Source organism: Procambarus clarkii, chromosome 85 (assembly GCF_040958095.1).
Source record: "Procambarus clarkii isolate CNS0578487 chromosome 85, FALCON_Pclarkii_2.0, whole genome shotgun sequence".
Lineage (NCBI taxonomy): Eukaryota > Metazoa > Arthropoda > Malacostraca > Decapoda > Cambaridae > Procambarus > Procambarus clarkii.
Genome location: NC_091234.1, coordinates 23475055 through 23493045, shown reverse-complemented (window position 1 = coordinate 23493045; position 17991 = coordinate 23475055). Strand labels below are relative to the sequence as shown.

General features: G+C 45.6%; 1 protein-coding gene across 1 annotated transcript in view; it reads left to right on the top strand.

The window, feature by feature from the left end:
* Positions 1-17991, top strand: part of LOC123746739 (ankyrin repeat domain-containing protein 17) — a 298429-nt gene that overhangs the window by 75500 nt on the left and 204938 nt on the right. The window contains 1 exon segment of the mRNA XM_069316838.1: positions 3288-3512. Coding sequence (XP_069172939.1) covers positions 3288-3512 — 225 coding nt within the window.

Below are 17991 nucleotides of genomic sequence, written 5' to 3'. Positions count from 1 at the left end.
TTGGCCCAGTTATAGATGGCTTCCTTGATTGTATAGTTCTTCAAATTCTGAAGTTTTTTTTTTTAGCCCTGTTATCCACACCGAGTTCAATATCTTCCGGAAGAGGCAAAACCACCAAAACTTCGTTTACCATCTTTTTGGTGTACAACCTCTTCGTGGCACAGATAACTAACTCCCTGATCCATAGGCTGAATGAGAGAGGTTGTGTTAGGAGGAAGTGCCATACACGTTATCTTGCCATCATGTGAGGTTAAAGTATCAATTTTGGGGTGGGCAGGCGCATTATCAAGCAACAGTAAAGCCCGAACTTCGCTTGGCTTCATTTTGAGTTCTTAATTTGATAGGCACGAACTTCCCTGCAGAACACGTCATGAAACCAGGAAAGAAAGATCTCCTGTGTAAACCATGCATTTTTTGTTATAATATTTCACTGGCAGTCTGTCCATGCAATGTTGCAAGGCTCTTGGTTTCTTAGATTTGCCAACAATTGCACACGTGATTCTGTCTGTGCCGTCGGCATTCGCACACATCATGGCTGAGAGCCTGTCCTTGCAAACCTTACGTCCTGGCACACAACCCTCACTCCTCATTGCTAGAGTTTTTTCTGGTAAACTCCTCCAATACAACCCAGTTTCATCTGCATTATAAATTTGATGCGAATATATATATATTGCCACAATATATTCTCATAATTTATGTTTAAATGGTTCTACACTGCTTTCATCTGCACTCAATTTTTCACCGACAATTTTCCTCTTCACAATATTGTGCCTACCCTTGAACCTTGCAACCCACCCTTCACTCGCTTTGAAATTCTTTATTCCAAGGCTTGCAGCAAATCTGATTGCAGCATTTTGTATTTCTGGGCCGCGAATTGTCACGCCAGCTGGGCGGTGCTGAGCAAACCACTTGTACATGGCCTCATCCAACTGTACTTGCATCAAAGTTTTCATAGTTTTTCTACCACACCCTCTGCTAGTGCTTGCACCTTCACTTTCACAGGTTGAAATGAATTGCATAAGTTTCTCTTTTTGTTTCCTTATATCAGAAACAGTACTAGTGCCTATATTATATTCCTTGGCAACACTTGAGGTCGACCGGCCATGTTCACAAAGTTGTATAACACGTAGCTTGTCCTTAAGTGTTAGGACAACCTTCTTCCTCTTACCACCTCCAGAATGATTCATGCTGCTACCAGACATAGTCTTGGCCAAAAATGTTCAAAGTTACTATGAAAATTAAAAAGTTATTTAAAAAAATATTTCACTAATGGCGCGGCACTGTGGTGTAACACGAGGGTAGAGAGCACATGGGTTGACCGGGCCTGGACGGGTCCAGTCGGGGCAGGGAGGAGGCACGTTACGTAGGCCGCCAGGAGGAAAAAAAAAAAAAAAATTTTTTTTTGAAGGAAACTTCAGCCTGTGCAAATTGTTTTTAGGAAACTTGTATGGAATTTTTTATTACATAATTACTAGTATTTCTTTTAATTTTGGCTATGATGAATTGTTCTAAAATTGATAGCCGGTCGGCCGAGCGGACAGCACGCTGGACTTGTGATCCTGTGGTCCTGAGTTTGATCCCAGGTGCCGGCGAGAAACAATGGGCAGAGTTTCTTTCACCCTATGCCCCTGTTACCTAGCAGTAAAATAGGTACCTGGGTGTTAGTCAGCTGTCACGGGCTGCTTCCTGGAGGGGAAGGCCTGGTCGAGGACCGGGCCGCGGGGACACTAAAAAGCCCCGAAATCATCTCAAGATAACCTCAAGATAGTAATTACTGTACTGTAGTGTATAGGCTGCTCCCCATCCCCCCTTATCCCCCCAGGTGGTCCCTCCCAACGCTCCCCTCTCTCCCGACACCACCCACCTACCCCACCTACACCATGCGCCTCGAGTCACGGGCAGATGGGATTAATACCGTATGGCCTGCCTTATGTTTTCATATACTGTACGGACAAAGCCATGATTATCCGGGCGACTGACCGGATAGTGTAATTTCGGCAGAAAATTAACCAGGCCCCAACATTTTATCCGACAAAACCAGCTTTTATCCGGTCCCTGTGGCTATTTTGACCGGATATTGTGATAACTTTATCCGATCGCGATTTTGGCCGTATAAGGGCGTTTTTCGGATGTTTGAATCCCGGATAATCACGGGGTTACAGTATTAATTAAAAACTTATGTTACATGTATGATTTGACAAAATAATTTATGTATTGAGCGGTCTAAGGGTTAAAGAACACAAAGTAGCCGTCACAACTGCAAGAATAATGACAGGTTGGATAACAAAAACGTTTCAAACTAAAGATGCTATACCAATGATGATACTTTCAAGATGCTAGTGCTCTCTGGAGTGGAATACTGTTGCACAATGACAGCTCCTTTCACAGCTGGAGAAATTACTGACCTGGAGAACATGCAGAGATCCTTTAATGCTAAAATCCACTCGGTAAAACATCTAAACTATTGGGACTGACTAAAATAAAATGCCTAAATCTGTATTCTATTGAGTGCAGGCAGGAGAGATACATGATAATTTACACATGGAAAATATTAGAAGGGCTGGCCCAAAACCTGCACACTGAAATAACACCACACGAGACCAGAAGGCATGGCAGGATGTGCAGAATCCCCCCCCCCCCTCTGTTGAAAAGCAGAGGTGCAATAGGTACTCTGAGAGAGAACTTTATCAACATCAAAGGCCTGAGACTGTTCAACTTGCTTCCACTACACATAAGGGGCATAACTGGCTGACCCCTCACACTGTTCATGAGAGAATTTGATAAATACCTTCAAAGGATGATCAACAATGCTGCAAGCAGCTGTGTTCAACAGCCTGGATGACCAGTCCAGCAACCAGGAGGCCTGGTCAAGGACAAAGGACAAGGACCACTGGGGACATTGAGCCCAGAAATCATCGCAAGGTAACTGTAGGGTAACTATACCCTATTGGAAATAGGAAAACATTTGCCATCTTGACTTGACTGTTTATTGTTGTATTAGTATTCTGTATTATCATCATCTTATTATGGTAATGTTGAATTAATATATACATTTTTGATGCTCTATATAGTTTATTTGAAGAGAAATTTGAGTCTGGTAATAGTTACATTGAAATAGCAGTGGAAGTGATGCAATAGTAAGAATACTGAGTTCCTCTGGATGATACCAAGGACGGCCCAAATTTGTTTTAGTTGAGTTATTAATGTCAGTTATTAATGTTATATAATGTCAGTATATTCACTATGGTTAATTTTTCTGAAGAATTGTCTTGTCTCATTTATTCTAGATACTATTAGAAAAAGGTGCAGGAATCAACACCCACAGCAGTGAATTTAAAGAATCTGCATTGATTTTAGCATGCAACAAGGGCCACTCAGAGATGGTTAAATTTTTGCTTGATGCTGGAGCTGATCAAGAGCACAAGACTAATGAAATGCACACTGCCCTGATGAAGGCCAGCATGCATGGCCTTGTGGAGGTTGCACGCCTTCTTCTTGACTCTGGTGCGCAGGTAAGGCATTTTTAAATTACACAAGTTAACATTGCTTAATGTAAGTAAATTTGTTTGCTAAATGCTAATGCAGTACAAATTATTGTCTTTTCTAGGGGGAGCCCCTTTGGCTCCCTGGAGCTTATCCAGGCTGATATGCTAATGTCAGACTATGGCATTAGTCATGTGTATGGAGTTCTATGGGCCTACCGGGGACCACGAGCCAGAACCTGGCCCCCTCAGAGAGGCAAGGGGAGCAATGGCCTTATAGAAACCCCCGTGTGGTTGGAAGCATTCTATGCCATCGACTGGGTCAGGCACCCAGAAAGGTAAGCGTTCCAAAACAAACCCCTATTCTGGTGAAAATTGCTACCACAAGCCGAACAGGTGGATAGAACTTCCCTAAAAGAGACGAGCAAACGATCATGTCACACGTCGCCGCCCCGCTGTCTGCGCAGCTCCCCTCTCCCCGGGAGGGGGAAGGGGGAGCCCCAGACCTACCGCGCCGGCTATCCACCATCAGTTCTTCGGCTGATGCTAAAGGCTGAGGTCACGGGCTCTGGCTCCGGTGGTTATTTCAGCACTGTACCTAGTGTGTGGTGACTGTCTTCTAGGTGGTGCATGAGCCGGGAGTGATTCTCCAGTACTCGGGCTGCATGTGCCTAATGTTTCCTTCCCTAGGTGCCCTGTAAGTACTGCCCTTTGGGGCTTGGGGCCACCTTCCAAAAGTTCCTTGGGTTCTACCTCTGCTAGGCCAATTACTGCTTGGTTTTCGGCCGCCCTTTGTGTGCTCGGATGTTCTGACTTCCTTGTTCGCCTTAGAGTAAGGGGCAGTTTTGCACTGGTGGGGTGCAGGGTGCTGTGCAGCTTGTTTTCACCAATCATGGCGACCAGCTCTGTTCCGCCTGGATACGCTGTCCTCTTGCTGGGGTTTCTTTTTCTTTTTGTTTATCTGCCTGGTGGGGGGGAGGGTCTGCTTTCGTTCTTGTCCCCTGTGTACTGAGTATTCTTCCTTCTTCAGGTGGTTCCTCCCTATTAGGCCCCCGTGAGTGTACATGTCAGGGGGGTTCAGTTCTTAGAAGGTTGTTTGGTAGCTTTGGGCGCCGGTTAGCAGTACCCTGCCTGGGATTACCTGAGCGCGAGTCCTCTTATAGTAAATGCTCAAGACCCTGGAAAACCCCTGGGGGCGCGCGCGGGTCCGATGGGTGTGACCCCAGAGTCCCCCCTTGCTTCCAGTGAGTTGAAGGTTGCTCTCACCCCTTGTCTCAGGGTGACTCTCTCTGTCTTTGCCTCCGTCTGCTGCCTGTGGGGTTGGTGACACCTTCGGCCCAGAGTCCTGCGAGTTTTGTTGCTTGTTGTGACTCGGTTACCCAGTCTTGTGCTGACTATGCCGGTGCAGTTACATGTTGAGCTTCGTTGGTGCAACGCTCTCGGTTGTTTGCTCCCCGGAAGCCCCAAGGCTGCCCGGTTTTGGTTGGTGTTGGGGCTTGGGGGTGTTGGTTGCTTCGGTTCCTTCCACGCCCCCTTGTCTTTCCCCTGTTGTGATTTCGTCTGGTTTTCCCCTTCCTTCCTGCATCCGGCTCGTTACTGTCTGTGGGTTCGGGGTCGAGGCGGGGTCGTTGGTCTTGAGACTCGGTGTTCTCGGGGAATTTCCCTTCCAGGGTAGTGATGAGGGCATTTAAGCCTGTTCCTCCAGCCGTGTTGTAAGAGTCTGCCAGTGGGCTCCCTTCTTTAGTTTTTTGCGGCTGCCCCGGTTTTTTCTTATGAGGCCTGGGCTTTGGGGGACGGCTTGGCCCCGGGGCCTGCCGTGTGGGTTCCCTGTGACACCGTGAAGGTGTTTGGTTTAGTTTTATTTAATACATATATTGTTCATGAGTCACAGACAAGGATTTGAGAGGCGCCATTCTGTCGGCCTGAAACTCGCACCTCTAAGCATTAATGACCTCAAGTTGACCTGAGGTCAGCTCATGCGAATTTCACCTTGCTTCTGCTAATCTTATAATTGTAGCCTGATAGCCTTCAAACAAGCTGCCAGTTTAAGGAGTGGTTTGGTAGAGAGCCTAGGGCTATCTACTTGTGGGTGGAGTTAGCTACTAGGTTTCCTAATATATATACTGAGGGAGCTGTAGATAGGAAGATAAGCAATAGGAGAACAGCCAGGAGAGCACAGCAGAGGTCAGCCGCCGAGACAGGCTGTCGGATGGACGGGGGGTGGTCTTGAGACCACCCCCCGGCAGGCCGGCCCTGCCTGACAATTGCAGACACCCTCCCCCCCTCTATTCAACTTACGCAGTCCTCGGTGAGTGAACATTTAGGTGACTTGGTCGTGTTTACAAGTGGAGTGTGAGGATCAGGGGCAGTCAAGTTGTAGGGTTCTCGAATTCTTGGATAATGACTCACTTTGTATATTAATCTTGAACATTAAGATGAACTGATTAAATTATGATACTTATCATGTGAAATATAATTGATGAATTTATTGTTTAAATTGTCTTTAACTATGTTCCCTAGAGCTTTTTGAGTTGAGATGAAAACCTCAGCAGTTACTGGTTTCATGATTTTAATGAGTACATGATACAGATGAAACATACTAATAATGACCTCTTGATAACATCTTTGAGAATATAGTGATACAGACAAGTTTCATTCCTTGTCTTGTAGGTACGGACAAATGAATGGATGGTGGCAGCATTTCTTCTACTACTATCTACTCGTCTACTTTTACTATCTACTTTTCTACTTCTACCTATCTACTCCTCCCCCTCCACCCCTCTCCAAACTCTCCCTTTCAACTGACGACCCTCCTCGCTCCTCTCACCTCTCTACCCCTCTCACCCCAAACCCTCACTAAGTACTTTATTATTCATCTCTTTCCTTTCGTTTCTCTTATATGTTTGTGGCAGTGAAATGTGTTCTAGAGTTCTCTAGAGTTTCGGGTAGCTGATCAAGTTACGGCGCCTTGTAGTCAGTGCACCTAGGTAATCGAATACCTAGGTTACAAGGTGTTGAACGAGAGAGGCTGCTGTAGGAACTCTGGGGGGTGCTCTAGAATAGTTAGCTAACTGAGGGCGGGATAATGGACTAAAGAGAGCTGTTTTCCCCGGCCTCGTTAGTTAACTGGGGGGGTGGAATAATGGACTAGAGAGAGAGCTATTTCCCCCACCCTCCATTACATCCCGGGGCTGGGGAGGAGCTAACTTGGGGAGGCCTAGGGCCCCGTTGGACCCCGCGGGTTTTTTTCTACCTTCTCGGCGGGGCTTGCAGTTATGCTGATGGGGATTTTTTCCTCTCCCTCGCCGTACGAGTTTTTCTGGGTGTCGGCCCCTCCCTGGGCTCGGTTCCTTGTCCCTCGAGTCGGTTGGTTCCGTCCTGTAGGTGGGTGCTCTCCTCTGTTATTCCCCCCTTTTTCTTGGGACAGGGATATCTGTCATGTTCCCCTCTTCTTGGCGTTCTACATGACTTTTGGTCTCGGGTACGACTGTGCCTTTATGTGCTTTCGTGCCTTATGCGCTTTCGTGCCTTATGTGCTTTCGTGCCTTATGCTTGCTTTTTTGTTCTCGAGGGTTCGTTCCTATTTACCTATATAGGTACCTATTTACTGCTAGGTAACAGGGGCATTCAGGGTGAAAGAAACTTTGCCCATTTGTTTCTGCCTCGTGTGGGAATCGAACCCGTGCCACAGAATTACGAGTCCTGCGCGCTATCCACCAGGCTACGAGGCCCCCCCTACGAGGCCTACGGGTTGGTCTTGTCCCTTTCGTTCCCATTTTGCTGCATGCCTTCTTCATTCCTCATCTTCTTGCTTCACTCTTGTCCCTGGCCACTTGGTGCTGGGGATGTTCTTCTGGTCTTTTTCTCATTCTCTTCTACACACTGTTGTGTGTTTTGTTTGTGACTTTTGGCTTTCCTGTTGCCGGGTTTGGCTTCTTGTTTTCCTGGCTTGCCCTGCCTGTTGGCATTTTCAGGGTTTCGCGGTGTTCCTTCTCTGGAATCTTGCGTCGGACCTGTAGTTTCAGATCTCCTAGGCGAACTGGCTCACGTTGGGGAGTTTTTCTGTTTGGCAGACATTCCATCTCCTTCCTTGCTGGCTTGGGTTTCCGGCTCTGCATCCTCGGTGGTCATGCCCGAGATCTTTCCGCGGCTCCGCCTCTTCCTAGGCTCGGATGAAACCTGACGGGACCGGTTAGGTTTTGCCTCGAGTGTCTCGCCTTCAGTTGGGGATCAGGTGGCTTCGTTGTTGGTGTTCCACCTTCTTCTTGGCGGCGGTATGGGGTATTTTGGCGATTCTTCTGTCCCTTCTTAGGTAGCTGCTTGTTGGCATCAGCTTGACTTTCCTGTGAGGAGCCCCTACGGCTCCCTGGAGCTTAATGGGCTAATGTATGTTATATTAGACCGGGACATTAGCTAAGGAGTTCAGACGTACCAGGAACCAGCGCCAGAACCTGGCCCCTTCAGAGAGGTTTCAGGGAGCAATGGCCCTGGAAAACCCCCTTGTGGTTGGGGTTTTCCTTATCTGCCATTGACCGGAGTTAGGCACCCAGAAAGGTAGGCATAACAAAACAAACCCCACATGATAAAAAACTAAAACAAAAAACTGAACAGAGAGGTAGAAACTCCCTACAATCCCAAGGAAACGAGCAAACATCACACTTTACTGCCGCGCTGATTCGTCTGCGCAGCCCTCCCTTCCCCGATAGGGGAAGGGGGGAGCCCCGGACCTACCGCGCCGGCTGCCTAGCATCAGTTCGTAAGCTAATAGTCAACCAGGATAGACGCTTCTCTGGCCTCAGTTTCCTAGGCGGTGTTTGCCTTCGTGGCGTTCACTGCTGTGTGTTGTGCGGTAGGCCAGGAGTACCTCATCAGTGCCTGGGGTTGCATGCGCTTAGGGGCTTCCTTCCCTAAGTGCCCTGTGAGTACTGCCCCTACATGACAGGGTTATCTTTCCTGAGGCATTCGGGAACCATTCCCGTAGAGGTTCTTGCTGCTCGGCATTTGCCTTGCCCTTGGGGCCAGGTGGGGCTTGGGGCCCTTGTTTGGCCCTGGGTAGGGACTGGTATTGTGCTGGTTAGGGCGTCAAGGTGTTGCGCGACCTGCCACCTAAGCGGCGATCGGTTCCTGTTGCCTCTGGAAACGGTGTACTTTTATGGGGTTTTCATTTGCCTGGTGGGGGTCTGCCTAGTGTGGACTATAGTTCCACTGGCAGTGTTTGGTGGCCCTCTGCTAGGCCCCCGTGATTGTACACGTCGCAGGGGTTTTCAGAGTTGTCCTCTACCCCCTTGTTTTTGGGTTTATTAACCGGTTAGCAACACCTTGCCTGGGCTTCCCGTATCAGCCAGCCTACAGGCCCTGGAAACCCTTGTCGTGGCTCGGTGGACCATTAACCCTTCAATTGCGCATCGCATCATATGATGCTTTGACTGACTTGCAGTAAATTGCGCATCTCATCATGTGAAGCTGCCTAGATGTACAGTTATGGTGAACAAAACATGTAAATACTTATATATAACGTCTGTATATAAAGGCAAAAACAGTATGGTGACAAGTCAGGTGAGGGAGGGAGGGAGGGGCAGCCAGTGGTGGGCTGTCACTGCCTGCCACTGCCACTCAGCATACCAACTTAGTGGTTCGTTATGGTGAACACGAATGTGGACACTTATATATAGTGTCTGTATATAGTGAATATAGCAAAAAGCAGTATTGTGGGAGGAGAATGTGGGTGAGTCAGGTGACTTGAGGGAGGGCGTGAGTGGCTAGCTGGTACACGGCGGTCACTCCTCGTTACTTTTTGACTCATAATAGCAACTTAGTGGTTCGTTATGGTGAACATAACATGCAGATACTTGCATATAACCTGTGCTTATAGTGTAATAACCGACAAAGTATTTGTTCACTGTTTGATGAACATAATTGAATCAACAATATGCACACCATATTTTTGAGTACAGCGATGATTCACTCATTTTATTATATAAATATATCACACTACGCACTATTGAATAATATTACAGCCAAAAAATCTGCGAAAAATCAATCAGACATTGAAATAATTAGGTAATTATCTCTGTGGCAACTCTGGCCTGACAGCTGGGGATCAACAGACCGCCTGGGACGCACGCTGAGTCAGCGCCTGTTTTTTTACCCGACTTCCCCGCACTATAGCGGGCAATATATGCCACTTACAATTTTTTTTATTATTTTTCCCATGATCAGTGAACACAAATAAACAGGTTAGGAAGAAAAAAGATTCTTTTTGCATGCGCCTGTGGGTGTCAAATGGTATATAGCCGTGCGCCATTTAAGGGTTAAATGTGTCTTCCGGGTTCCAACCTATCTTGTACGGGACCGTTGGTTGCTGTGCCCTTGTCTCCGGGTGACAGTCACCACTTTTATCTCCGTCATATTGCCTGTTGGGTCACTGGCACCTTGACCCGGAGTCTTGCGAGAGATATTCTCTGCTTGTTCTCCAGTACTCTCCTGATGTTATTACTGTTAAGAGTACAGGCGCCATCCGTGTTGCAAGCTAGGTTAGGTTGCTGCAACACGCTAGGTTGGTTTCCCACTCGGATGCCCTGGGGCCGCCCCATTTTGGTTAGGTGCTGTTCGCCCCTTTCCCTACCTGTTTCCGGCTCTGGACCGTCTTCGGGTTTCAGGGTCGGGGTGGGGTTTAGTTGGGGCTGAGACTCTGGCAGTTTTCGGGGGTTGCCCCGTTCGGGTTGGGGACGTAGGTTTTCGAGCCTGTTCCTCCTGCCAAGGCTAATGGGTCTTACCAGAGGCCCTTTCTTGCTGTCTTTCCCATGGACTCTTCCTTTTCTTTAAGGGCAGAGGGCTTGGAGGACGGCTCTGCCCCGGGGCCTCTGTTGCGGGGTTCCCAGGGCTGTGGGGGATGCCTGCTAGCAGTTCTGGGGCGGTTTGCCCATGCCCAGGTTTTCTGCTTCTGGGCAGAGTTTTCGCCCATCCAGTCTGCTTGCTTCCCACTTTTGCTGGAGTGTTTTCGTATCTTTAGCGTCGGTCAGAGCCCTCTGTTCTGGTGGCCATTTTCTTCTGCCGGCTTCCCGGCGTGGCCACCAGGGTGGCAGTGCGGTTTGTTTATATGTGCCTGGGTGTGCGAGCCAGCGTCTTTGGTGAGTTTTTCACCTTTTTCAGGGGTTTTATTCTCCTGTTGTCGTTTCTTTGCTTTTCTGGTGTTTTCTGCCTTTTTCTTGTTCCTCTGGGAACCTTTGAGTGTTGATTTTACACCGGGTTTTCCGTTTTGTCTGTTTTGGGTCTGACCCTTGGGTTTGGGCTCTGTGTCCCTGTCTGTTATGCTTGCTCCCACGCCTTGTCCCTCAGTTTTCAGTCTGTTTTGACCGTTTCCCAGGGGGTTCTGTCTGTGGGCTGTTGTAATAACCCGCCTTGTCTATCTCGACCGCGCACCCCGCTACTACCACTGAGCTAACCGTGCAATCTCCGCTCTTTCTATGGTAATAACAGATGCTATATCGATCATGTAAGATGTTAACACTCGGGCCGTCATATGAAGACGTAAACCAGTAAACAGAAGAGAGAGAGAGCGAGCGAGAGAGGAAGAGTGAGGCAGAGCGAGAACGAGAGCAAGGGAGGGAGAGTGAGACAGAAAGATAGAGATAATCGTAGTCACAGCCTATCGTATGAGTTACCGAGTGACGCTGCCACCACCCTGAGTTACCGGACAGGGAACCGGATTGTGACACTGTGCTTTGCCTTTCTGTGGTGCATCTCTGCCTGCAAATGTGGTGGTTTGGGGTTCCCCTGGTTCCATTCCGGGTTCCTTTGGGTTCTTTGGTTTCGTTCCAGAGGTTTCTTCCTCTTGGGCCCCCTTTGTGGGAGCCCAAGAAGAAGCTCCTCTTCAGGGGGCTTTGTTTCCTCATGTGTGACCCGGTTCTGCCTTCTGGAGTTCCGGGGTTTTCCTGGCTTCCAGACTGATCTTTTTGGGTCCTGGCACATGTTATGGTCGTGCTGGGACTTTGAGGGTTTTTGTTGTCGAGGTGGGCCGTTTGATGCAGTTTCGTGCCTTCTTCGCCTGGCCAGCGTGGTGCTCTCTGCCCACTGGTCAGCGGCTTGTAATTTTGTTTTCATATATGTGTGTAATTACCTAAGTGTAGTTACAGGATGAGAGCTACGCTCGTGGTGTCCCGTCTTCCCAGCACTCTTTGTCATATAACGCTTTGAAACTACTGACGGTCTTGGCCTCCACCACCTTCTCACTTAACTTGTTCCAACCGTCTACCACTCTATTTGCGAAGGTGAATTTTCTTATATTTCTTCGGCATCTGTGTTTAGCTAGTTTAAATCTATGACCTCTTGTTCTTGAAGTGCCAGGTCTCAGGAAATCTTCCCTGTCGATTTTATCAATTCCTGTTACTATTTTGTATGTAGTGATCATATCACCTCTTTTTCTTCTGTCTTCTAGTTTTGGCATGTTTAATGCTTCCAACCTCTCCTCGTAGCTCTTGCCCTTCAGTTCTGGGAGCCACTTCGTAGCATGTCTTTGCACCTTTTCCAGTTTGTTGATGTGCTTCTTAAGATATGGGCACCACACAACAACTGCATATTCTAGCTTTGGCCTAACAAAAGTCATGAACAATTTCTTTAGTATATCGCCATCCATGTATTTAAATGCAATTCTGAAGTTAGAAAGCATCGCATAGGCTCCTTGCACAATATTCTTTATGTGGTCCTCAGGTGATAGTTTTCTATCTAAAACCACCCCTAGATCCTTTTCTTTATCAGAATTCTTGAAAGATTTCTCACATAATATATAGGTTGTGTGGGGTCTATGTTCTCCAATTCCACATTCCATAACATGGCATTTATTCACATTAAATTCCATTTGCCAAGTGTTGCTCCATATACTTATTTTGTCCAGGTCTTCTTGAAGGGCATGACAATCATCTAGGTTTCTTATCTTCCCTATTATCTTAGCATCATCAGCAAACATGTTCATGTAATTCTGTATTCCCACTGGTAGATCGTTTATGTAGACAATGAACATTACCGGTGCAAGAACTGAACCCTGAGGTACTCCACTCGTGACATTCCTCCAATCTGATACCTTGCCTCTGATTACGGCCCTCATTTTTGTCAGTTAGGAAATTTTTCATCCATGTTAGTAGCTTACCTGTCACTCCTCCAGTATGTTCCAGTTCCCAGAACAACCTCTTATGTGGAACTCTGTCAAAAGCCTTTTTTAGGTCCAGATAGATGCAGTCAACCCAACCATCTCTTTCCCTGTGGCTCGATCATAAAACTGAGCAAGTTCGTTACACAGGATCTTCCAGATCGAAAACCATACTGTCTGTCTGATATTATATCGTTTTCCTCCAGGTGTTCTACCCATTTATACTTGTTCTCCCAAGTTTCAGTACTGCAGCGTAAATAGAAAGGGATATTTTTTTTTTTTTTTTTTCTCCAACGTTTTTTACACATTTTCAAGTCCACACTTCAGAACACACGTTTCAGATATAATTATTCTGTGACACTTTTCTGACACATTAGCATATAATAAAGGACCTTGACATATAGAATTTCGAAAACATCTTTAGTTTTCCTAATACAAATGTTCAAAGTTACCAAATTTTTTTTGCAAATATGGCATGTTTATTGCTATTATAAAATCAATAAATGAACTTAGAGAAAAATGAAAACTCTCCAATGTAGAGACATGCCCTCCACATTTACTGTGTAAGTTTCATGTAAATTGAATATAAAATGAATCAGTTTTGTAAACGTTTGTGTCAATTGAAAAAAAAAAAACAGAAATTAATAAAGTCTAAGGTTCTAAAGTCTGTGGCTGAGGTTGACATCAACCAATTTTCTCCAAAATTGGCATCTTACAGATAGGTTTACGTAATGTCAGGTATGTAAGTTTGATGCAAATCGCCTGAAAAAAAAATGAAAAAAAAAAAAAAAAAAAAAAAAAAATTTTTTTTTCTTAATTTTTTTTCAATTAAACTAATAATAATATTTGTTTAATATATGCTATTGTGATAGCAAAGAGTCATAGCTATGATTTCAGTTGACACTTTTGATTGATAATCGATTTTGACCATTTTGGCATAATTTTCACAACTACTTCAATATTTTTTTTCTCCCATCCTATTTATGCTACGATGCTGAAACTTGGACCACATGAAACACTTTTCATATAGAACTTGTCAAAAAAGTTTGATTGAAATCGAATGAGTTTCCATTTGTTGCATTTTTAGGGCAAATTGGAATCTGACGCCCCCCTAAGGGGGGTCTTCCCTGTTTCCACTTTTGTAGATTGGAACTATGTTAGCCTTTTTCCACACATCAGCTACAGCTCCTGTACACAGGGATGCCTGAAAAATCAGTTGAAGTGGAATGCTGAGCTCAGGTGCACATTCTCTCAGAACCCATGGTGAAACTCCATCTGGACCAACTGCTTTGTTCTTACTTAGCTCCTTGAGCATTTTTTCCACTTCGTCTCTAGACACCTCTGTGTGCTCTATGTTGTTCTCTGGAATTCTTATTGTATCTGGTTCCCTAAAGATTTCATTTTGTACAAACACACTTTGGAACTTTTCGTTTAGTGTTTCACACATTTCCTTTTCATCTTCCGTGAATCTATTTCCCATTTTCAACCTCTGAATATTATCCTTTACCTGCAATTTGTTGTTTATGAATTTATAGAATAGACCTGGTTCTGTTTTACATTTGTCCGCAATCCCTTTTTCAAAATTTCTTTCTGCCTCTCTCCTCACTGCCGTGTAGTTGTTTCTCGCATCTTTGTATCGTTGGTATGTTTGGGGGGTTCGGCCTCTTCCTGTATTGATTCCATTTTTGTGTCTTTTGGTCTGTAGCCCTCTCGCAATTTCTATTGAACCAATCCTGTTTCCTAGTTCTGCATATCTGTTTTGGTATAAATTTTTTTGTGCCTTTATCATATATTTCACAAAACTTGACATACATCTCATTCACTTCCTTGCCTAGCATCAAGTCTGTCCAATTATTCTCACTAAAAAAATTTCTAAGGTCACCATAATGTCCTCTCCTGAAGTCTGGTTTTTCAACTGCTTCAACCTCCTTATTTTCTTCCAGCTTATAACGCATTGCATACTTTATTCCCAAAAAGACATGGTCACTTTTACCCAAGGGAGGAAGGTACTGAATGTCAAATATCTCTTCCTCCTTCCTGGTAAATATCAAATCTAGCATGGAGGGAACGTCCCCTTCCCTCATCCTCGTAGCTTGTTTAACATGTTGATACAAGAATGTTTCCAGGATGAGGTCTACAAATCTACAGGTCCAAAAATCTTCTGTTTTAGCTTCATATGCTTCCCAGTCTATGGATTTCAAGTTGAAGTCGCTGACTATCAACAGTAGTGATCTATCGTTATTCGCTCTCGCTATAATCTCTCTCATTATTGTTATAAGACCTTCTCGTTTACTATCTAGCTCCTCTTTTGACCATGTGCTGCTTGGCGGTGGACTATATGCATTTATCATCATTAGTTTATCATCCTCATGGCAGATCTCTAGTGCTATTATGTCAACTTCTTGTGGATTGGCAGTCATTATTTCCTTCACCTTTAGGTGTTCTTTTACCAGCACAGCAACGCCTCCGCCTTTCCTAATTTTTCTGTCCCGTCTCTAAATTGAGTAGCCCCTTGAGAATATAACCTCATTTAAAATAAAATCTTCAAGTTTTGTCTCCGTGAGTGCAACAATGTCTGGTGTCTGCAGCTGTATTACATCACTTAACTCCAGTATCTTCGATCTCACTCCATCTATGTTGGTGTATGCAATCTTCAGGAACTTGTTCCTCCTCTCCTTATTCTTCACTCCCCCTCTCTCTATTGATTTTGTTGGTTTGCCTTTATGTACCACTTTACTGGTTTGCCTACCCCTAACACTTTGTAGAAAAAAGAATTGATTTCTTCTTCATTCCTGCTCTCATTTAAACGTTTTGCCTCGGCGAGGTTCAGTTTCAGCTTCTCTCTGTCTTCTTTTGAAAGATCTCGTCTTAACGACCACTTTTTCCCATCCTCATCACTTTGCAATTTTCTAGCATTCCATAGTACTTCTTCCATCTGTTTGGCACCGTTTAGGGTGATCCTCAAAGGTCGATCTTTCCCTTTTACGTACCTGCCTATTCTCCTGTAGTCGCACACATTCTCTATGGTTGTAAGAACTGCTACGAGGCCAACAATTTTATCTACTACTTTAGCTTCTTCGACAGCTCTTTCTGACCTAGATGTTATCTCCTTTTCTTTGCAGCCAAAAATGATCAGGGACTTACTCCGATCAACTGTGTTTTGCACCAACTTTGGGTTAGATGCCAATTCTTTCCTCACTTCTAGCCTAATGTTTGTTTTATCTCTATTTTTTCCTTCTCCTTGGCCACTTGCGCATAAGTGAGTTGCATATCTTTCTTGCACTGTTCTATTCCCTGTGTAACTTCCTCCATCTGTGCTGATAAAAGCTGTTTCTCCTGTTGAAATTCCTTACCTGACCTATTGTAGTCATTTATGTTTAAATTTACTTCAACTTCTTCCAAAGCTATTTTTAAGAGTATTTTCTTATTTGCTTTGCAATTTGTTTCCAATTGAATCTTATCCTTGTGCAAGTCTTTCACTACACCCTCAAGACATACAACTTTGCTATTTAACACTTTGGCGTACCCCGCGCGCCACCCCTCAACTGTGTGATATGGGACCCAGGGTGTCATTGGAGGGCGCGTAAATTCTGAAAAGTGTATACTCTCTTCAACTTTGTCACCTTAATTCTCATGCTACGAGATTAAATTTTGTATCATTGTGTTCGCAATAGAATTCTCTACAGCACTAAATGCATATAAACTCCAAAAGCTCGGCTAATTACCCGCAGCAAACGGAGAAAGTGCGAACGAGTTACCCAGGAGCGCGCAAACGCGATAAAATGTTTTCACTATTTTCACTCTGGTCACCTCAATTTTTGTCCTAGGTCTTTCATTTTGGTCTCAATGGGTTCGCAATAGAATTCTCTAGAGGAACATTAGCATATAAAATAAAAAAAACCTGGTCACGCTCCAACCGCCTACGAGTTGAAGACGGGCCATGCGTTAGCCGCGAGTGAGTACTCAGACGCCTTCCAGCTACACTCCCAATTCCCGCCTTTTCAAGCCTTTCTTTCGCAATTTTCTTCCTGGAAGGGCCTTGTTCATGATCACTATCCATCGTGGAGTAAGTGTAGATAGTTTCTAAAGCCGCAGTAAGAAATATAACCACGGAAAATAGCCGAAATGTTGACACGTTTGAGATGTAAGGGGAGGCGACATTGGTCACAACAGTGGAGCGAAAACAATGGGCCCACGGCGTGTGCCAAGCCGCCTGAGGGCCACGAGGCTCAACAAAGAAAATGGGAAGACATCGGCGCGCATTTTAAAACCAGTCCCAAAATAATCGGATAAAAACCTGATTTTTGGCGATTATTTAAAGTGGATGACGCAATGCTGCGTCATCCCCAGCATTACCGACAGTAAACGGATGACGCAATGCTGCGTCATGCCCGGGCGAAAGTGTTAAATGGTCATTACTTTCTTTCAATTTACTAATTATTTCTACATGAGAGTTCACTATAGTATCTAAATTTACCAACTTGTTATGTAGACTTCTAATATCAATGCCTTCTTCATTGAATCCCTCAAAATCAAGCTCTGTTTTGTTTTTCCTCTTGCTGGTGGCCATCTTGAATGTTGTTCTCTGCACTGGAAACACTAGGGGTAACTCTCTCATCCACTATTTCACTTCCCTTGGCACATTCCTGTTATCTCACCTATTTTTCAAGAGCACTATACCTTTATGTTCTCTGGGACACCACTCACTATCATCAACCTGTACTACAATACTTAGGATTGTTGAAATATGCTGGAGCTCCTCTGCTGCAAGTGTTGACCCTTGGGGTTTGACCTTTGGGGTTGGTCCCTTAGAGTGGCTCATTTGCTGGATTCTCAGGGTTTGGCTAACCATGAAGTTCATGTCTGGGGTGTGTCCTGCATCCTGGCGGACAGCTGTCTCGGTTCATTCCTCTGTTCGCAGATGGGCCAGTCATCGCCGACTCGTTTCGTTGGCTCTGCCGGATGTATGAACTCCTGGCCATGAACGTCTTCGAGTCGGTGTGGTCTAGGTGTCGCCATTCTATGTGGCGCCCTTACCCACTTGTGAGGCGTTCACGGTGGATACCTTTCGGCGGGACTGGTCGAGGGGGAGGGGGTGTACCTGTTCCTCTTCTCCCGGTCCAGCTGTTGCTTCGGGTTCTGGCTTGGTTGGAGCCCATTCCCACAAGTCCTTATGGTCTTTGGGGAGCCGGTCGGCCGAGCGGACAGCACGCTGGACTTGTGATCCTGTGGTCCCAGGTTCGATCCCGGGCGCCGGCGAGAAACAATGGGCAGAGTTTTTCACCCTATGCCCCCGTTACCTAGCAGTAAAATAGGTACCTGGGTGTTAGTCAGCTGTCACGGGCTGCTTCCTGGGGGTGGAGG